The sequence below is a fragment of the Hemiscyllium ocellatum genome, chromosome 2, assembly GCF_020745735.1.
Source record: "Hemiscyllium ocellatum isolate sHemOce1 chromosome 2, sHemOce1.pat.X.cur, whole genome shotgun sequence".
Lineage (NCBI taxonomy): Eukaryota > Metazoa > Chordata > Chondrichthyes > Orectolobiformes > Hemiscylliidae > Hemiscyllium > Hemiscyllium ocellatum.
Genome location: NC_083402.1, coordinates 109,063,876 through 109,086,808, shown reverse-complemented (window position 1 = coordinate 109,086,808; position 22,933 = coordinate 109,063,876). Strand labels below are relative to the sequence as shown.

Here is a 22,933-nt window from a genome sequence, read left to right as displayed (position 1 = left end):
GCAGGAGTTTGTGGGTATATTTAAGGACACTGTACCGAGGTTCATCCCCAGGAAATGAAAGATTATCCAGTGAGGGATTAGACAGCCATGGCTGACAAAGGAAGTCAGAAAATGTATAAAAGAAAAGGAGAGATCCTATAAAGTGGCCAAGAGCACTGGGAAATCAGAAGATTGGGAAGGCTAAAAAACAAACAGAGGATAACAAAGAGAGAAATAAGGAAGGAGAGGATCAAATATGAAGGTAGCCTAGCCAGTAATATTAGAAATGATAGTACAAGTTTCTTTCAATACATAAGAAACAAATGACAGGCAAAAGTAGACATCAGGCCACTTCAAACTGATGCTGGAAGCCTAGTGATGGAAGATAAGGAAATAGCTGGAGAACTCAACAAGTACTTTGCGTCAGTCTTCACAGTGGAAGACATGAGTAATATCCCAACAATTAAAGGGAGTCAGGGGGCTGAGATGAGTATGGTTGCCCTTACAAAAGGGAAAGTTCTAGTAAAGCTAAAAGGTCTTACAGTTGATAAATCTCCTTGCCCCGATGGTCTACATCCTAGCGTTCTGAGGGAGGTGGCTGTGTATTTAGCGGAGGCGTTGTTTGAGATCTTTCAAAAGTCACTGGAGTCAGGGGAAGTCCCGGATGACTGTAAGATCGCTGTTGTAACCCTTTTGTTCAAGAAAGGATCAAGACAAAAATGGGAAATTATAGGCCAATTAGCCTAACCTCGGTTGTTGGTAAAATCTACTATCGAAAATGTGTTGCTGGTTAAAGCATAGCAGGTCAGGCAGCATTCCAAGGAACAGGAAATTTGACATTTCGGGCCAGGATGAACGGCTCTGGCCCGAAATGTCGAATTTCCTATACCTTGGAATGCTGCCTGACCTGCTGTGCTTTAACCAGCAACACATTTTCAGCTCTGATCTCCAGCATCTGCAGACCTCACTTTTTACTCGAAGATTTTAACCTACTACGAATCCTCTTGCAAGGATGCCTTCCTTGAAGAAGCTCTCTTCCTCCCTCTACAAGGATTTCAGTGAGTCTCTCTCTCACTGCATCCCCCAGGTCATCTCCTCTGCACAGAAGCTCTTCAGCCACGTTCTCAAACAGACTCGCTACCACAGCCACATCTCCTTCCTCAGCACTTGCCTACGGAACCGACTGATCCCACACGGACTCCGGACTACATTCCAAACAACAAAATTTGGACCCAACCAGGACAACCTGCACCTACAACAAATCCGAAGCCTCCAGCAACAGACCTCCCTCCGGATCCTCTGCTCCACACTTGCAGCCATGCGTCGCTACCTACATTCCCTGCAATCAGCCCTACCCCAGCTCAGGACAACACTCTCACAGACCTGCAAAGGACCTCTACTGTTCTTCATCTACAGAAGAATCCACACACTAAACAAACAGTTCTTCTTAGCCATATCAAAAATTAAAGACGGTAAGTACCGAAAACTTTCATGTACTTACCCCCACACTCGTGGTTCCTCAACTGTTCCAGAATCTTCTATCAGCCTGTCGGACGCCATTACACATGTGGCCGCTACAGCGCCTGCGGCACCAACGGCCGACGACGACCGTGACGTCACTTCCGCCCCCACCGACCTCGCAGCCTCCGCGATCGCCGCCCAAACAACCGCACCGATGACAACCGCACAGACTACCGCTTCCACGATCGCTAGGAAGATCGCCGATGGACTCATGACCCCCGCGGCTACCGGGAATGACAACGGCTCTTTCGTCGCCACAACTATTTCTGCCCCTTCGGCTGCCTGCGCCGCAGCCACTTCTGCACCCACTGACATCACTAACCTGGATTCCTGATGAAGGGCTCTGGCCCGAAACGTCGAATTTCCTGTTCCTTGGAATGCTGCCTGACCTGCTGTGCTTTAACCAGCAACACATTTTCAGCTCTGATCTCCAGCAGCTGCAGACCTCACTTTTTACTCGAAAATTCTAGAATCCATCATTAAGGATGAGGTTTCTAAATTCTTGGAAGAGCAGGGTCGGATTAGACCAAATCAACATGGATTTAGTAAGAGGAGGTCGTGCCTGACAAACCTGTTGGAATTCTTTGAAGAGGTGACAAGTAGGTTAGACCAGGGAAACCCAGTGGATGTGGTCTATCTAGACTTCCAAAAGGCCTTTGATAAGGTGCCACATGGGAGGCTGCTGAGCAAGGTCGGGGCCCATGGTGTCCGAGGTGAGCTACTGGTATGGATTGAGGATTGGCTGTCTGACAGAAGGCAGAGAGTTGGGATAAAAGGTTCTTTTTCAGAATGCAGCCAGTAACAAGCGGTGTCCTGCAGGATTCAGTGTTGGCGCCGCAGCTGTTCACATTATATATTAATGATCTGGATGAAGGGACTGGGGGTATTCTAGCGAAGTTTGCCGATGATAGAGTCGGGGCCGGCTCCTAAGGATTGGAGGGTGGCTTATGTCAAACCACATTTTAAGAAAGGTGGGAAAGAGAAAGCAGGAAATTATAGTCCAGTTAGTCTGACCTCAGTGGTGGGAAAGATGCTGGAGTCTATTATAAAGGATGAAATTGCGGCACATCTGGATAGTAATGACAGGATAGGACAGAGTCAGCATGGATTTATGAAGGGGAAATCATGCTTGACTAATCTTCTTGAATTTTTTGAGGATGTAACTCTGAAGAAGGACGAGGGAGATCCAGTAGATGTAGTGTACCTGGACTTTCAGAAAGCTTTTGATAAAGTCCCACACAGGAGGATAGTGAGTAAAATTAGGGCGCATGGTATTGGGAGCAAAGTACTAGATTGGATCGAAAATTGGTTGGCTGATAGGAAACAAAGGGTAGTGATAAACGGCTCCATTTCGGAATGGCAGGCAGTGACCAGTGGGGTACCGCAGGGATCTGTGCTGGGACCGCAGCTTTTTACAATATATGTTAATGATATAGAAGATGGTGCAACAATAACATTAGCAAGTTTGCTGATGATAAAAACCTGGGTGGCAGGGTGAAATGTGATGAGGATGTTAGGAGATTACAGGGTGACCTGGACAAGTTCGGTGAGTGGGCAGATGCATGGTAGATGCAGTTTAATGTGGATAAATGTATGGTTATTCACTTTGGTGGCAAGAACAGGAAGGCAGATTACTACCTCAATGGAATCAATTTAGGTAAAGGGGCAGTACAGAGAGATCTGGGTGTTCTTGTACACCAGTCAATGAAGGCAAGCATGCAGGTACAGCAGGTAGTGAAGAAGGCTAATAGCATGCTGACCTTCATAACAAGAGGAATTGAATATAGAAGCAAAGAGGTGTTTCTGCAGCTGTACAAGGTCCTGGTGAGACCACACCTGGAGTACTGTGTGCAGTTCTGGTCTCCAAATTTGAGGAAAGACATTCTGGCTATTGAGGGAGTGCAGCGTAGGTTCATGAGGTCAATTCCTGGAATGGCGGGATTACCTTACACTGAAAGACTGAAGCGACTGGGCTTGTATACCCTTGAGTTTAGAAGACTGAAAGGGGACCTGATTGAGACATATAAGATTATGAAAGGATTGGACAGTCTGGCAGCAGGAAACATGTTTCCGCTGATGGGTGAGTGCCAAACCAGAGGACACAGCTTAAAAGTAGGTGGTAGACCATTTAGGACAGAGATGAGGAGAAACTTCTTCACCCAGAGAGTGGTGGCTGTGTGTAATGCTCTGCCCCAGAGGGCAGTAGAGGCCCCATCTCTGGATTCATTTAAGAAAGAGTTGGATAGAGCTCTCAAAGATAGTGGAATCAAGGGTTATGGAGATAAGGCAGGAAGAGGATACTAATTAGGAATGATCAGCTATGATCATATTGAATGGCAGAGCAAACTCGAAGGGCTGAATGGCCTACTCCTGCACCTATTGTCTATTGTCTGTTGACACGAAGTTAGGTGGGCAGGCAGGTCATCCTGAGGAAGTGGGGAGGCTGCAGAAGTATCTAGACAGTTTGGGAGAGTGGTCCAGGAAATGGCTGATGGAATCCAATGTGAACAAATGCGAGGTCTTACACTTTGGAACAAAGAATATAAGCATGGACTACTTTCTAAATGGTGAGAAAATTCATAAAGCCAAAGTACAAAGGGATCTGGGAGTGCTAGTCGAGGATTCTCTAAAGGTAACCATGCAGGTTGAATCCGTGATTTAGAAAGCGAATGCATTGTTGTCATTTATCTCAAGAAGGTTGGAATATAAAAGCACCGTTGTGCTACTGAGACTTTATAAAGCTCTAGTTTGGCCCCATTTGGAGTACCGTGTCCAGTTTTGGTCCCCACACCTCAGGAAGGACATACTGGCACTGAAGCATGTCTAGCGGAGATTCACACGGATGATCCCTGGAATGGTAGGTCTAACATACGAGGAATGGCTGAGGATCCTGGGATTGTATTCATGGGAGTTTAGAAGATTAAGGGGAGATCTAATAGAAAATTACAAGATAATACATGGCCTTGAAAGGGTCGACGCAAGGAAATTGTTTCCGTTAGACGAGGAGACTAGGACCCGTGGACACAGCCTTAGAATTAGAGGGGGTAAATTCAGAACAGAAATGCGAAGACATTTCTTCAGCCAGAGGGTGGTGGGCCTGTGGAATTCATTGCCGCAGAGTGCAGTGGAGGCCGAGACGCTAAATGTCTTCAAGGCAGAGATTCATAAATTCTTGATGTCACAACGGATTAAGTGCTACGGGGAGAATGCGGGTAAGTGGGGTTGAAATGCACATGAGCCATGATTGAATGGCGGAGTGGACTCGATGGGCCGAATGGCCTTTCTTCCACACCTATGTCTTATGGTCTTACGGCCTCAAATCATGTTTGACTAATTTATAGAATCATAGAGATGTACAGCATGAAAACAGGCCCTTCCATCCATCTCGTCCATGCCAACCAGATATCCAAACCCAATCAAGTCCCACTTGCCAGCACACGGCCCATATAAAACCCTTCCTATTCATATACCCACCCAGATGCCTTTTAAATGTTGTAACTGTACCAGCCTCCACCACTTCCTCTGGCAGCTTAGAATCCTTTGAAGGTGTAACAAGCAAAGTGGACAATGGGAATCCTGTAGATATAATATATCTGGACTTCCTGGAAGGCATTTGATAAGGTGTCGCACAAAAGTTGAATTCACAAGGTTGGATCAAATGGGGTTAGGGGCAATTTATTAACTTGGTTAAGTGACTGGCCTTTGGACATAAGACAGAGTCAGGATAGTTTTATTTTCTGGATGGCAAGAAGTAACTAGTGCAGTGCCACAGGGTTTAGTCCTTGGATCCCAGCTATTTACAAGCTTTATTAATGACTTGGATACAAGGATAGAAGGCTCGATAGCCAAATTGTGAATGACACAAAAATGGGTGGAACAGCAAACTGCAATGAGGAAATAAGAACCTTACAAATAGATATAGATAGGTTAGGAGAGTGGGCCAAAATATGGCATTTGGAGTTTAACATGGATAAGTGTGAGGTCTTGCATTTTGGTCAGAAAAAGGGATGGCGACATGTTATCTAAATGGAAGAGACTTCATGGTGCTCCAATGCAGAGGGATCTGGGTGTCCTTGTTCATGAGTCATAGAAAACTAGCATGCATGTACAGCAAATAATAAAGAAAGTGAATAGAATGCTGGCCTATATAGGTGAAGGATTAGAATATAAATGTAAGGAAGTACTGTTGCAACTATACAAGGCATCAGTGAGACATCAGCTGAGAATTGTGCACAGATTTGGTACCTTTTTTTGAGGAAAGATGTTCACTAGATTGATCCCAGAAATGACGGGTTTGTCGTATGAAGAGAAATTTAACAGTTTAGGCCTATACTGTCTGGAATTTGGAAGGATGAGGGGAGACAAAATTGATGTTTTCAAGATGATTAAAGATTTGGATGAAATCGATGTGGAATGAATGCTTTCTGTTGTGGAGCATTCTCAGATGAGAGATTGTAATCTTAGGATTAGGGGTAGCAATAATAAAGAGTTGAGGAGAAACTACTTCTCCCAAGGTGTTGTGAACCTGTGGAAATTGTTACTCCAAAGTGCAGTGGGTGCTGAGACAGTGAGTAAATTTGAAGAGTTAGAGAGATTCTTCATTGATAACAGTTTGAAGGGTTATGTGGAGAAGGCAGGAAAATGGGAGTGAGGAGCCTATCATCTATAATCAAGTAGCAGAGCAGATTCAGTGGGCCAAATGGTCTAATTCTGTCCCTCTGCCTTATCAACTTATAAACTAGATGATGATCATAGTCCGTCTTCAGCTTGAAGGATAAATAAGAGGTGGAGCTAAGGTTGAGCTTGGTTACTTTGGTAGTGCATGTCACAGCCACAGAACTTGCTGTACATCAATAAACTTCCTATTACCTGTGCTCAAGTTGTTCCTTGATATGCTTCCTTGTTTTGGTTCTCTGAATGCTTTATAATATTAAACACCAAAATCAAGTCATATCCGCCCTGTGATGATGAACATAGTCCAAGTTGTTCAGATCTTTCTTCATACTTGCTGAGTATGTTTTACTAAGTACAGATAAAATACCTTTATTGACCTATCACATAATTGTTTTTTATCAACCATGCTGCCACTAAACTTTGATGTTTGCTCATGGACTAAGCTTTTATGATCAGACTTGGCATAATTTATCTCGCTTTAAGAAAGGCTATGTCATAATTGTTGTACTATCATCAGGTTCAGCAATTTTGGATGCATTGGAAGTTTATGACAATGTTTCGATTTACATATTGAGTGATTCTTCACACAGAGGAAAGCTTTAGTGGTGAAGTAACAAGTAAACCCATTTAACATGTTATTTGATAATGTTTTTGATTTCATGAAAGGACGTACATAAATTGAAGTTATTGTTGAGCTGATAAAAGAGGAGCACTAGAATTACATTTTGAAAATTCTACAATGTTGAATATTGCCAACAGGATCAAATCATGACAAATAACACTGTAGCATTTCCAGCTACTATTGTCTTGATTATGTTAAATTTGCTTCATAAATGTGCCTGGATCGGATAGTTTTGAATCTCAACTTTAGAATTTGTGCATGAATGTTAGTGATAACACATGGAATTCATTGGGAAATATGTTTCAATTCTGTGAATAAATGAAATTATTTTAAAAAGTGGTTATAAGAAATCAAGAGTTGAAACTTTACAGTTTTAAGGGTTTCAGAATCACTCACACAAGCTTGTCACATAGACCATACCAGAAATTACATGTATGTTACGATTCCTTTATACCACATTTGTGAGATATTTAATAGATCACATGATTTGAAATCTCACTGAAACAGAGTTCATGTGTATGAATATTCTATAACCAGAAATGTACAGTTTTCAGCAGAATATTTCGATATCTTTATTGGTGCAGCCTTGAGCGCAGCATTTGGCTTCCATTTCTTTTGATGCTTCTCTTTTGTTCCTGATGGATCTGGCCCACGGTTGATGCTGCACCAGTGTTGATGCAAAAGCGTGGTCTTTATTGCTGCCTCCATCAATCTGGCGAATGTACTCACTGAAATCCCCTGGTGCCTGATCATACTGGTTGTTGTCCTTGTCAAACACTTGATCAGCATAAGATGGCTCAGTTTCCTGGTTTCTGTCACTGCCAAAGATGCTTTGAAGATTTCTCATGCTGTCCATCTCCTTGGAGTAATCTTTATCAGCTGGGATCTGTAAAAGATCTAGAACAAAAATAATATGTTTAATAACATATGTATTTGTATCATATGCGGCTAATTCCTGCTCTCTTTTGTTTGAGAGAAATGTTCTAGTCCCTGGACTCACAAAGCATTCTACTTTAATGTGTACCATTGTATTTTGACTTCAAACATATTATGTTAAATATGTATTGGTCATATGGTCAGAGAAATAATTAATAGCGATCCCAAATTTGATAATCACTACTTGACCTACATTGCAAAGAAAGTGAAAGAAATTATAATTAAACCTCGAGTGAATAAATCTCCAATCTGAAGAGGAGTGACTGCATAAGAGATGTTACTGATTCTAATATGTTGAGGTAAACATCATTGGTTGATAGTAGGTAAATATTTTCTAGAACTTGAAATATAGTCTTTTTTACTCCTTCCTCTTCTAGTGCCACTCCCACTCCTGCCAATGGGAAGTTCATATTTGTAGTTTTGATTTGAAAGTTTCTATTACCTGCTTGATGGTTGGCAATTCTGCTCTTTTATTACAGAAGTCACTGTTTAACTGTATCTGATAGCTAGCTACCTGTTGAATAGGAGTCAGTCATGACTCCTGGCATTCAGGCTACATCAGAGCTTTTTTCCTTCCAATAGTGTCTCCAATCCAATTTGTTGTCTTTTCTCAGCCAAACCCTTCAAATATCTCTCACCATCCTTTTCTATCCCAAATTCTGGAAAGAAGATAAACAGAAAATAACTTACCAAACTGATGGCATCTCAGTATTAGTTGATGGAAGTGGACTATTGATAATTGCCGATTGTAAATTAACTATATTGTACATACTATGGGCCAAGGGTTCCATGGGCTTTATCACCTTCCAAGTTCAGGTGCAATATTCTCTTTCCTACCTTCCTCTTGCATACAGTCAGCTAGTCTTCCACCAGCTGACCAATTAGAACTGCTCTCTTGGTCTTTCCCATTCCTACTCCCAGTGCCTCATGCAGAATGCTCATAGAATAAGTTTCCGGTTTGCAAATCAGTGGAAACATGTACCGTATTAAATTGAAATCTCAATATCAATGGCTTTCCTCCCTGATTTTGCCCCGGTTAGGAATATGGTCATCATAGTTCAGGCTTTATTCAAAGATCCCACTGTCAATTTAAAGCACTAACAACTTCCATGAAAATGTGATCAGGATATTTGGTGATTGATCTGCCAAGGAAAACTCATACATTTCTCACAACGCTGTGATTTCAAATAAAGGGTAACTGCCGGCTGACAGCTGCACCAGTCCTTCACCCCCCTGAAAGTTTTTGCCAAAGCTGAAATAAGGACTGAGAATGAGAATCAGGCAGCACTTGGAAAAGAGCAGTCCTCTGCTATCAATTGTGCTGACAACAGTCCTCACATTGACTTGTTTTTCAGAACTTACCTCGTACGGTAAATGTTTCTACCCAAGCTCAAAACAGACTGAACGGTGATTTCTATTGGCATGTTCAGAACTGATGCACTTTCTGCACAAGAATCTACAAGAGGGGCAAGCTCTCGCAAGTAAAATTGGAATCAGCATTTTATCATTTCCACTCAAGGTGACATTTTGGAGTGCGGCATTTCATAAATGACTATTTCAGTTTTAATAGTATACAGGTACCACTCAGATTCCCGACTTTTGCAGAGCCTCCGCAAATACCTCTCCAATGCAATATTGTTTAAAACGCTCAGCTTTTTAGATAAGGACGCAGCAATTAAGATTTTTTTTTCATTGAATGCTCACCGTTCTGGTCATCCAGAAGCCTCTTCCAGCGAGAACCCCCACAGGTATAAACGATCGCTCGGATTAATTCTTGGCCGCACAGCTTGATTCCAGAAACGGGAAAGGAGGTCAGCAACAGGTTGATGATCAGAACACACACCAGGCACTTCATCTCAGCTCACAAGTGTTGAGCGTGGGCTTCTCAGGAATCGTAGCTCTGGGGTGTGTTTCTCTCGCGGATGCCCGGACTGTTGGCAGAAAGATGTCAATATTGTAGTGACTCTCTCCCTCTTGTCGCTGCCTTCTACATGTCCGATCCGCTGCCCTTTATATCGCTGTTTTTCCTACTTCCCTCTGACTCACCGCCTTTTTTTTGAAGCATTTATCCCTCCCTCTCTCCCTCTGACGTCTTCGGGATGTTCTTGGCAGATAGGCAGATACACTCCCTTTGGCTCACTGTCACATTTAGAATTGAGGAACTGATCGGAAACTGCATCGATCAGCAATGCCTTTATCTTCTCCTGTCCCTCAAACACTTGGTTATCCTTCGAACCCGCCTTTTAATTTTCCAGTTTTCCTAATAGTTTAACCTTGCGATTCACCTCACTTTCTCTTGTTTTACCAGTTTTATCGATAATGCAGCTCTTGTCTTCTTGCTGCTTTCATCTTTCATTTCATGTACAGCTTCCGCCATCTCTCAAATTAAACTTCCTTTTATCCCAATCGTGTCTCCTCCTTGCTCTCTCATTTATTAATATCGCTCGTTAACTTGTTTTTCAGAAATTACTCTAGTGCTTCCACTATTTCTACATAAACCTACACCTTATCCTCCATCCTGAATGTGAATTTGTCAAAGTCACACATTTGAACTTCTCCATATGGAGTTCATCATGTTGATGCTCTTCTGCTTGGTATGTTTTTAACGTGTGAGCGTTGGTAGCTGTTGATGATGACAATCTTTGATCCATTTATTGATGTTATGTTATTAATCCTTCTTAATGTTATTTTACACGTTGTCTGCCCACACCATATCAGGAATAATAAAAGCATGATTTGGAACCTGCTCTACCATTGTCACAAGATGGTTTCAGCTCACTGCTGGCACAGTATCAATTAAATCCTAGTGCACACCTCCCAGTAACCCTGTACCTAATCCCTGTTCAAATATACTGCACCTTTTCCTCATAAATGATCATGGTTTCTATCCTATCTCCTTGCACTCAGTGACCATTTTATATTTTTGTGTCTATTACTGGTTCCCTTATCAAGTAAATGCCCACTTTTGTTTAACACAGAAGTTTGGTAAATCTTGCACTTTTTTACTCCATTAATCAAAAACTGCTCATAGTTGTTCGTATTCTTATTCTAGAAAATCTACATTGTGTATTTCCTGTGATCTTATCCTTTTTGTAAGAGTCATTAAAACAACTCTACATTGTACTCTGCAGCGTATAAACATTGCTTGCATATATTTATTGTCAATTATACATTTATTTTTCTAGTTAATATTTCTATTAATAAACTCCAATGTATTACTGAAAAGTACATTTTAAGTTTTCTGTCTTGCTGACATTATGACAATTGCAAGAGATACCGACATAAAAGAAAAATAATATTTATTCTGTGTAAATGCTGATGGATTGGCAGGTGAAGTAAGATCAGTTGAATCATTGCCGAGTTGTATGCACTAATTAATGAAGACTGATAAATAAATGCCAAGCTTTGTTTAAATTTTAGACCAGGAAGGTTGTCTCTGATGATCATGACTTTGCCCCGAGGAATGGACTTGTGTACATGTTCTACATGTTTACAAATATCAGGATCTTGTGTACTGATATATTTACTATCCAGTATACACATATTGTGTATACTGACTTATTCTGTGCACTTCTGTACACACTGTATACAGACACATTCTGTATCTGACTTAAAATTATAATTTGGTTGTCAGATTATTTCTTCATACACTCAGGATTATCTAACAAATGTTGTCAAACCATTAATCACATCTAGTTTCAAACGCTGTGCTGTGTGTTTTGCAAGTGTGGGCTAATTGAGTATGGTCAGTACTTCCTTGTTGTATACAGCTGAAAGTATATCCTGTTTAATATGTTCCACCAGTCTTTAGGTTTCCTACCATTTATAAGTGGCATCACTCTCTTGTTGAAATCCATTTGATGTATCTCATTGTGTGACCGAAAGAAGCATGTATTGGCTTGGTCACAGTATCAATTTCATGGAGAACACTGTGCCTGTTGCTCTATAGTAGGTTTGTGGCAGACAGAAGTAAAGAACTCCCTCTCTCACCACCAGATGATTTCTCCAGTAGGATATTTGGGAAGGGAAATTATTTGATTGTTCCACTACAAAGGTGAACTGGCAATCTTCATTAACTGGGGTATCCTCCCTGGCAATGCCTATCCCAATCAGAATTGGTTTGCCAACCATTCTGCAGTTTCCTCTCATAATAGACTTCAGTTTGTAGTTATCATAACATGATGGAATTTGATATTAAGTATGATTGTGAGAAATTTGAGTCAGAAACAAAACTAGGTTTAATTAAAATGAAGGGAATCACAATGAAATGAGAAGTTAGTTAGATAAAATGGATTGGGCAGATAGATTAGCAGGAAAGACAGTAAGCAAGTAGTGGCAGGCATTTAAGGACATAGCTCATGACTCTCAACAAAAATACATCCCAGAAAAGAGGAAAAATTCTAACAGAGATATAAACCAATCCTGGAAGTTATCAAAGGAAGTTAAGGAGAGTATAAAGTTGTAAGAAAAAGATATAAGAAGAAAATCCCAAGGTTGGAATCAATTCAGAATCCAGCAAAATGGCACTAAAAAGATAATAAGCAAAGGGAAAATAAACAACAAGGGCAAACTAGCAAGGAATACAAAAAAAACTGACAATAATAGCTTCTTTGAATATATAAAAAGGAAGAGCAAATGAATGCAGTATCTTCAGAAGATGAACCTGTGGTGATGGTTATGGGGAACAAGGAATTGGTAGAGGAACTATACTGTCAGTCTTTAAGGTGGAAGCTACTTTGAACATGCCTAACAACAGTGGGGAATTAAGTGCCATTACCATCACTAGACAAGCAGTTTTAGAGAAACTAATGGGGCTAACGGCAGATAAGTTATACAGGTGTACAGCATGGAAACAGATCCTTTGGTCCATCTCGTCCATGCTGCTCAGATATCCTAACCTAATCCAGTCCCATCTGCTAGCAGTTGACCCATATCCACCTAAAACCCTTCCCATTCATATACTCACTCAGATGCCTTTTAAATGCTGCAATTGTACCAGCCTCTACCACTTCCTATGGCAGCTCATTCCATACATGCACCACTCTCTGTTAGTTCTCTTTTACATCTTTCCCCTCTCACCCTGAACCTATACTCTCAAGTTCTGAACTCCCTGACCTTGTCTACTTATCCTATCCATCCCCCTTATGATTTTATAAACCTCGATAAGGTCACCCCTCAGCCTCCGACGTTCCAGGGAGAACAGCCCCAGCCTATTCTATCTCTCCCTATAGCTCAAATCCTCCAACCCTGGCAACATCCTTGTAAATCTTTTCAAACCCTTTCAAGTTTCACAACATCTTTCCGGTAGGAAGGAGACCAGAATTGCACATAATGTTCCAAAGGTGACCTATCCAATATCTTGTACAGCCACTACATGACCTCCTAACTCCTATACGTGATGCTCTGACCAATAAAAGAAAGCATACCAAATGCCTTCTTCACTGTCCTACCTACCTGTGATTCTACTTCCAAGGAGCTCTGCACTCCAAGGTCTCTACATTCAGCAACACTCCCGAGGATCTTACCATTAAGTGTGTAAGTCCTGCTCTAATTTGCTTTTCCAAAATGCAGCACCTCACATTTAACTGAATTAAATTCTATCTGCCACTTCTCAGCCCTTTGGCCCATCTGATCAAGATCACATTGTACTCTGAGGTAACCTTCTTTGTTGTCCACGACATCTCCAATTTTGGTGTTATCTGCAAACTTACTAACTATACCTCCTATGTTCACATCCAAAACATTTATATAAGTGATGAAAAACAATCAACTAGCACTGATCCTTTTGAGACTGCCTCCAGTCTGAAAAACAACCCTCTACCACCACCTACATTCTACATTCTAGCCAATTCTGTATTCAATACAGGTTGTTGTCTCTGTATTCCATGAGATCTAAACTTTCTAACCTGACTTCCATGAGGAACCTTATCGAACGCCTTACTGAAGTGAATATAGATTGTGTCTACTACTCTGCCCTCATCAATCCTACTTGTTATTTCTTCAAAACATTCAATCAAGTTTGTGAGACATGACCTCCCATGTACAAAGCCATGTTGACTATCCCAATCAGTCCTTGCCTTCCGAAATACATGTATCTCTCAGGATTCCCTCCAACAACTTTCCGACCACCAATATCAGGCTCACCGGTCTATAGCTCCCTGGCTTTTGTCCCTGGCCCTGATAGCTTACATCCTAGAATCCTAAAAGATGTATCTACAGAGATATATTATTTATAATTTTATTTATAATACATGATTTATAATTTTCCAACAATTCTTGGATTCTGAAGAAGAACCAGGGGATTGGAAAACAGCAAATGTGACCCCCATCTTCAAAAAGAGGAGGGTGGCAAAAAGCAAGTTATCAAAGGCTGATTAGCTTAACATCTACTTTTGAAAAAATATTGAAATCAATTCTTGCAAATAATATCAGCACATTTGGACAATCATGATCTAATCAAACAAAGTCAACATGACCTCACGAAAGTAGAAACTGTGTCGAATTTATTAGCATTTTCGAGTAAATCTCAACTGGAATGGTTACAGGGGAACCAGTAGATGTGTTGCATTTGGACTTCCAAAAGGTGTTTGACAAGAAAAAGCAAAGTCATAGAGCCAATAGTGCTAGAGATAGTATATTAGTGTGGATAGAGAATTGGCTATTGGGCAGGAAACAGTGATTCTGTTTTGTGTTTGGAACCTATAAACAGTGAAATTTCACAGGGATCAATGATGGGAATACAACTGTTTACTATACATTAGTGACTTGGAGGAAGGAAATGAATGCACTGTTGGCAAATTTGTAGATAACGCAAAAACAGACAGGAGAAAGAACAATTTTGGAGACGGATATTGATAAGTTACACAAGTACACAAAGGTTGGTAATGTACGAAAATGTAAAGCTGTTCATTTTGGAAGGGAGATGAAAAGAACAAAGTTTTATTTAAATGGAGAAACGCTGCAGAAAGCTGTAACACAATAGGACTCAGGAATACTGGTCTAGAAATACAGAAAGCTAAATCATAGGTGCAGCAGGTAATCAGTGTCAAGAGGGCAGTGCTGGAAAACCACAGCAAGTCAGGCAGCATCCACTCTTAGTATGTTCCCCTGCCACTGCAAGAGTTGCAAAACGTGCGCTCACACCTCCCCGCTCACCTCCATCTAAGGTCACAAAGGATCCTTCCACATCCAACTGAAATTTACTCCTGTATCTGTTGCGTCTGATGTGGTCTCCCGTACATCGGGGAGACAGGATGCCAACTTTCAGATCATTTCAGAGAATTCTGGGTAATCCAAGATGGAGGACGGGAAACATTTCTGGTTGTAAGAGCTGCTCCTTTTTTTGAGGCATTGTCAGTGCTGGAGGTGATTTCCTCGAATTCCAGGAGCAGCAATTACTGTTTTATATGCTGTTGCATTGTTTTGGAACTTTGGAAAAAAAAAGTCAAAGCAACAGCAGTTTTAAAACGGAGAAGAGCAGACAAAGGAAGCACATGGTGTGGACAGTACAGGAGAGAGAGAGAGAGAGAAAGAGAGAGAACCTGCGCAGTTACTGCCTTTGCTGTTTTGAATTCATGTGTCGCTGGATATTGGAGTGCACCTGGGAAAATTAACAAACAGTGAATTTCACAACTAATCTTGGAGGAACCGGTTTGGACGTAGTTCATATCACAGAAACAGATAAGTTAATTGTTGTTTTAAGTCTTTCCAAGAGAAAGGCTGTATTAGTGGGTACAGTGAGTTCTTTCTTGATTCTATGTTTTTGTAGATAATTCTTTTGATTAAACTTAAAATATAAGCCATAGCTATTAACTTAACCTGGTGCACTGTTTTGTCGAGGAAAAAAGACGGTGTTATTTTCTGGGTCTGTAGATTGTGAAGGTACAAAAATGGCCTTTGCAGTGATATGTACTTCTTGTCAGATGTGGGAGTTTAAAGAGAGTTTAAGGGTCACTGCAGGTTATATCTGCCATAAATGCTGTTGGATGCGAATCTTATCAGATCGAGTGGGTTAGTTGGAGAGACAGGTAGAAGCGATGAGGAATTTGCAACAGCAACAGTACGTGATGGATGGCAGTTATATGAAGGAGGGAAAGTCTCGGATAAAGTCACATAAATGGGTTAACTCCAGGAAGGGTAAGAGAGGTAGGCGCCTAGGGCAGAAGTCTTTTGTGGATATACCCATTTCGAACAGGTATGCTGTTTTGGAAAATATAGGGGGTGATGGTTTCTCAGCGGAACGGAGCACAAACATCCAAGTTTCTGGTAGAGACTGGCTCGAATGCAACGAGGGGTATGTCGGCTCCCAAGAGATCAATTGTGTTAGGGGATTCTATAGTCCGAGGTACAGACAGACGTTTCCGTGGCCAGCAGAGAAAAAGCAGAATGGTGTCTTGTTTCTCTGGTGCCAAGATCAAGGATGTCTCAGAGAGGGTTTAGAATGTTCTCATGGGGGAGAGGGGCCAGCAGGAGGTCATTGTCCACATTGGAATGACATACAGTGACATACAGTGCTTGTGATGTTGAGAAGCAATTCTGCTGGATGCAGGAATGGGACCTGAGGTCTGCTGGAGAGGGAGGTTATCCTCTCCCAGTGGCTGTAAAACTGACAGCACCTGCAATTTCGATGTGGCTGACTCCTTCCTACATTGCCTCATCTTTCTTACTTTTTTTCTGAAGAATTTGGTTGGCACCAAGCAGTATCTGCACTCTGAACATTCTCAGTTCACAAGCTGTTCTTGCTATTGCGTGAACACTTTTTGGAGTACTGAGCATTCCAAGTCCCTGTCAGTGGATGGTACTTCTGTGTCCCTGCAGCCTCCTGGCTAACAGCTTATTTTCAGGTGTAGTTGCCAACTGGTCTCCTTGTTTCTCTCTGTGGAGCAGCCTGGCTAACAATACCCCTCATGATTTTATGAACTTCTATAGGGTCACCTCTCAATGTTCTATCCTCCAATGAAAAACTTCCCAGTCTATCCAGTCTTTCTTTATAACTCAAACTTTCCATACCCATCAACACGCTGGCAAATCTCTTCTGAATCCTCTCCAGTTTAATAATGTCCTTTCTATAACTGGGTGACAAGAAGTGGACACAGTATTCCAGAAGAGGCCTCAGCAATGTCTTCTACAACCTTAACATGACTTCCCAACTCTGAGAGTCAAAGGACTGAGCAATGAAAGCAAGCATGCCAAATACCTTATTAACCAGCCTGTCCAAATACAATGCAAACTTCAGAGAGTTATGCACCTGAACCCCTAGATCCCTCTGTACCTGAACCCCAAGGCTCTTTCTTTCTTGTATAAGTCCTACCACTTTTTGTTCTATCAAAATGCAATGCCTTGTTTTATTCCAGATTGAACTCCATCTGCCATTTTTCAGCCCATCGACCTATTTGATCAAGATCCCTTTGTTAACTCAGTACTTCTTCTTCTGCGGCATCTAGGCCACCAATTTTGGGGTCATCTGGAAAATTTCCAAGATTTCTTTGAGTCATACAGCACAGAAACAGAGCCTTCTGTTTCACCAGTCCACGCCAAACACAATCCTGACCATAAACGAGTCCCACTTGTCTGTGCTTGGCCCTTTGCCCCCTCCAAACATTTCTTTATCATGTACTTATCCAAATTTCTTTTAAACGCTGTAACTGTACCCGCATACACCACTTCCTCTGGAAGTTCATTCCACACATAAACTATCCTCTGTGGAAAAGGATATTTTAAGATGTATCCAGATGCATCCAGATCTTGAGTTGGGCAAATCAGTCACACAGGCCAGTTTGCAGACAAGGCAATACATAAATCACCAAAATAATGTAAAAAGAAACGTATCTAAGTTCCCAAGAATTTTTGAGTCATAGAGTCATACCCCATAGAGACAGACCCTTGTGTTTCACCAGTCCATGGCGACCTTAATCCCGACCATAAGCTAGTCCCACTTGTCTGTGCGTGGCCCTTTGTCCCTTCAAACTTTTCTTTATCATGTACTTATCCAAATTTATTTTAGATGCTGTAATGGTACCCGCATTCACCACTTCCTCTGGAAGTTCATTCCACACATAAACCTTCCTCTGTGTAAAAGAATATTTTTAAATATCTTTCACCATTGCTTTCTAGATGCCCTCAACATGGACATGACTAAAATTATTTACTAATGTCTACACTTTAAAAGATTGTTCTCAGAATCAATGCTCACTGTAGCAATTTGAGAACCAGAAGATCAAACTGCAGAGATTCTCAATCATCATGAGTTGGAAAATCCAAGACAATCTGGTGACCTCTCAGTCCTGATTCTGAAAATTAGCTGCTTCAAGGTGAAGGTTCTTATCATGAGTCTGAAATCATAAAATCTACATTTTTGCTTTGAAATCAGAGTCTCTCATTCCATGTGTGTAGAACAATATATTAGCTCAAAGATGTAATCTACATAATATTATTATTGACATTTTGAAAACATCTCTGCTGCAGCACAGCTGCTGGAACAACAGCAAGTGGAGACCCTGTTCGAATTTTGAGAATTAAACCACTTAGAAGAGAAAATGGCTTTGTGTCGTTACTCTCCTTCTCAGAAACAAACTCGTTAAAAGCATCAGCTAATTGATCATAGTGGCTGGAGCCATTGTCAATAGGTTCCTGTTTGTAATCCAACTAAAACTGCTGAATCCCAAAGTTCTCCAATGTTCTTTGAGCCTTCCCATATCCATCTTGATGATGTGGTCATATTCATTGATTGATCACGGAAGATCTGAAACAGAGATATGACTCAACCTGTGAACACTGAGTATGGTTGAGATTGACCATGTTCTTTTATCCCTCTGTCAGAGCTGCACTCTCTTGCTCCCTATATCAGAAATTAGGGTGTTGTGATCCTAACACTACACATGCAGTTGCTCAGACAGAACACTTCACATCTACAGTAAACCATTTGAATGCAATGAGTTAGGAAACCAATGAACTGTCTTCCATTGCAAGCAGCACATAATTGTCTCTGTCATATATTTGCAGTTTCAATTTAATGTCATTATGTGAGACTGGAACATTCATATCAGTAAGATTTTACCCAGTTTTCTTTGAATTCAACATCCATCAAATCACCCACGTCACAAATCACCCATGTCACAAATCAAACATTTAACAAACACTACCCACCAAAGCAAAGGGGCAAAGCAAATATATTTTTTAAATGGTGGAGGGTAAGGGAGAGAGTTAAATCTAAATGACATTGTTGGAGAAAATAATGTAATCTAACCTCTGCTACACACCTCCAGAGAGTATGCCCATTCTTACAACTGTTTAAGCCTTTGATCCAGCTTCAGCCAATTAGCCAATATAGTTTATAAAACATCTGGGAGATTCTGTTTTTCTAACCTGCAGGATGAATGGACTAATTCTACACCCCAATGGGCAAGCTCACTTGAGGAGATGGAGAATACCGACCTGTCAGAGCTGACTCATAACTAGTGCCCAGTCATGGCTTCCAGTTAATGGCTGTACATTTTGTAATGTCCCGATATATTTCAAAGGAAAACTTGCTGTTTGTGTAAGACACACTGTACACATCACTGAAGTAAACCAGTTCTCAAGGGACATATAAGGCAACAGAAGCTTTCCATCACTTTTCAAACAGAATTATATAATGATTGGGGCAGTTACAGCCCACATTCCCTCTTCACACACTCACCCTGTCAAATGTACATCTTTGAATGAAAGGAAAGAAGTGCTAAGTTGAAATTGATCTACAATTGGCCTATGGAACCTTGTCAAAATGAGGGTAGTAAATTAATCAGTTTCTGCTCCAAGACATTGTCCAGTGAATCCTGTTGAATGTGAGCTTGTGCATGTCTCAAATGAGCATATGATCAGAACCTCTGCATCCACCCAATTCCTACAATTTCCCAGGACTGTCCTTTAAAGACAAAGGAGAAGAGGAGCTTGTACTGACCTTCTCTCCCTCTCATGTTCCTCACTCACCCTGCTGTGAAGACATCAGTCTCTGTCCCTCTTCCTCTGCTGTTGGGACAATCCTACTCTTGATAGCATTGTGAGTTTTATTAAACTCTCCCAGTGCAGGTAGAGGGGCACTCAAGATCAACATTATCCTTCCTCATTGTCCCCAGAAGGTGTTTCTGTGCTGTATTTTGTGAGTAATTCTATGCAACATGGAGAATTGAAACATTGGCCAGGTTTTAATACCAAGGGATTAGCCCTGCCCGCTGTATGGAAAGTTGGGATTAAGCCCAACTTTGTCAGTAGAGAAAGTGTGTCTTTTAGTTTACAAAAAAACAGAATTCAACACATTTGGCAGTATCTGTGGCAAGAAAACAGAGTTTGTGTTTCAAGTCGAGTGATCCTTCTACTGTAGAAAGATGACTAGATTCTAAAAGTCAACCCTGTTGTCTTTCCAAAAATGCAGCTGAACTTGTTGAATTTCTCCAGGTTTCAATCTTCAGTCTGTGTAATTCTTTATTTTATTTCAGTGACTTTTGGTTTAACGGACTGTAAAAATGTGGCTCTTAGAAGGAATTTCTTTTCCAAAGTCTCCTGAGGTCAATTGCATTTTGAATTCAATTTCGCACTGACTTAAGCCTTTTCTTTATTTCATGATGCATTTGTGACCATCCTTAATTACTTTTGAGTTGAGGGTACAGAGCCACATTTGTGAGTCACTGCAACTTACATAATCATTCAGAATACTGTTGTTACGCACGTTTCAGAATTTTGACAAATACGTGACGGAACCATGATATGGTTCCCAGTCAGGATGCTCTGCAGTATGAAAGGCAACTTGCAGGTGATGGTTCTTTCCAGTTTACCCTTGTTCTTCCACATGATATTAGCTGTGTATTTTGGAACATGCTGGTGGTATATGCTTCTGTGATTGTGCATTGGTATTGGAGGTTTAATGTTGAAAGTGGTGAATAATCTTCTGTAATCTTCAGGCTGGGCAATTTGATTCCAGCTTGACTGACTTTGCCAGCCCGAATTGCATTAAATCTCTTTTTTGTCCAATATATATTCTTTGGAATCCAAATGACAGTTTCCACATGTTAAGTAGAAGATAGACATGAGTAATTAGGAAATAAATCAGTGTTAATATTTTCTAATCAACCTGTTCAGAGGTATCATAACATACCTCAGGAGAAGGTGCAATTTCAACCCTGTCCTCTAAGTTCAGAAATAGGCACATTACCCCTGTGTCATCACAGCTGGCTGAGGGAGACATAATTGATTAAGGAGAGCCAATGAATGGAGCAGATATGGACTTTCTTTTGAATAAATCTCCCACAATAATAATTAAAGCACAAGGGATTGGAAAGAATATACTGGCATGGATTAATGATCACACACAACATCAGGTTATAGTCCAACAGGTTTATTTGAAAGCACTAACCTTCAGAGTGCTGCTCCTTCGTAATGTGGTTGTGGAGTATAAGATGGTAGGACACAACATTTAGAGCAAAGGTTTACAGTTTGATGAGACTGAAATTATGTATTGGATACATAAATCAGTATACAATTTCAATATATGATGTCAGTTACATCACAATGTTTCGGATAGTGTTAGGGAGAAGGCTTACCAGGGGAGGGCAGTAGTTGACAGAATCACGGCAAAGTGGCTGGCACTGGTGTTCAAAAAGGGCATGAAATATGCTCGGAGGGCCAAAGTCTTTGGGGATTCTATTGTAAAGGGAGTAAATAGACAGTTCTGTGGCTGAAAAAGGCACTCCCGAATGGTACATTGCTTCCCAGGTGCTCGGGTCCGGGATGTCACCGATCAGCTTCAGAGCATTCTGAAAAGGGTACGCAGTCAGATTTTGTGGTGCATCAAGGCACCAATAATATAAGTAAAAAGGTCCCAAAATCAGAATTCAGGGTGCTAGGAGAAAAGTTAAAGAGGAGGACCTCAAAGGGAATGATTTCAGGATTGCTACCAGTGCCACATTCTAGCCAGGGTAGAAATGAAAGAATAGGCAGGATGAACACATGGCTTGAGGGGTGGTATATGAGGGAGGGGTTCAGATTTGTGGGACATTGGGAGCTGTTCTGGGAAAGTTTGGGCTATTGTAAATTGGATAGTCTACATCTGAACCAGACTGGAACCATTGACCTTAGGGGAGTTTTTGCGACAGCTGTTGGGGAGGTTTTAAACTGATGTGGCAGGGGGCTGGGAACTAGAGGAGAAGACTAGTAGACAGTGAGGTGGAACCTAGAGACTGTAAGGATCATGACGTTAGCATTACTAATGGCAAGAGTAGGCAGACAGCAAATGAACACAAAAGAACTGGCGGTTTGAAGTGCATATACATTAATACGAGTAGTATAGTGGGTAAGGCACATAAACTTAGGGCTTGGAATAAGGAAAAGGGAAGCATACATAAGGTCCAGGCAGCTAAGAACAGAATGATCCTTGGAGGAATATCGGGCGAGTAGAGCTAATTTTAAACAGGAATCAAGTAGTCTAAAATGGGTTATGAAATAACTTCATCAAGGAGGCTTAGGGAGAATTAAGACCTTTTATTCATATGTAAGTTGCAAGAGAAAGATTTGGCCCACTAAAGAATAAGGAAGAAAGGTTGTGTGTCGGACCTGAGAAAATGGGTGAGATTCTCAATGATTTCTTTGCATCAATGTTCACTGAGGAGAGGATCATGATGAATTTTGAGATTCGGGGTAGAAGCTTGTTTTCTCTGGATCACGATAAGGAGGGAGTTTGTGTTGGGTAGGCAAAATGTTATTAAGGTGGACAAATCCCCAAGGTCAGCTGGGATGTATCCCAGGTTGCTGTGGGAGGCAAGGGAGGAAATAGCTGGGGTGCTGACAAATATCTTTGTAGCATTTGTAAACACAGGTGAAGTGTCGGTCGACTGGAGGGCTGCTCATGTAGTCCTTCTGTACAAGAAGGGTGTAGTGAAATTTCAGGTAACTACAGACCAGTGAGCCTGACATCAGTGATAGGAAAGTTGCTGCAGAAAGTACTGAGGGATAAAATCTACTTATATGTGGAAAAGTATGTGCTTATCAGAGATTGACAACATGGTTTGTGCGGACGGGATCGTGCCTTACCAACTTAATACAATTCTTTGAGGAAGTGACTAAGTTGATAGATGAAAGAAGGGGTGTAGATGTCATATACATGGACTTTACTGAGGTGTTTGATAAGCTTCCCCACAGTATGCTAATAGAGAAAGTGAAGTCACATGGTGT

The 22,933-nt window shown here is 41.2% G+C and overlaps 1 protein-coding gene across 1 annotated transcript; it reads right to left on the bottom strand.

Moving 5' to 3' along the window:
- Positions 1–7,346: 7,346 nt before the first annotated feature.
- LOC132825985 (relaxin-3-like) lies at positions 7,347–9,587 on the bottom strand. The gene is made up of 2 exons (XM_060841690.1): positions 9,437–9,587; positions 7,347–7,693 (listed from the first exon to the last, which is right to left on the bottom strand). The coding sequence occupies exons 1-2, from the start codon at positions 9,585–9,587 to the stop codon at positions 7,347–7,349; spliced, it is 498 nt and encodes a 165-aa protein (XP_060697673.1).
- Positions 9,588–22,933: the final 13,346 nt, after the last annotated feature.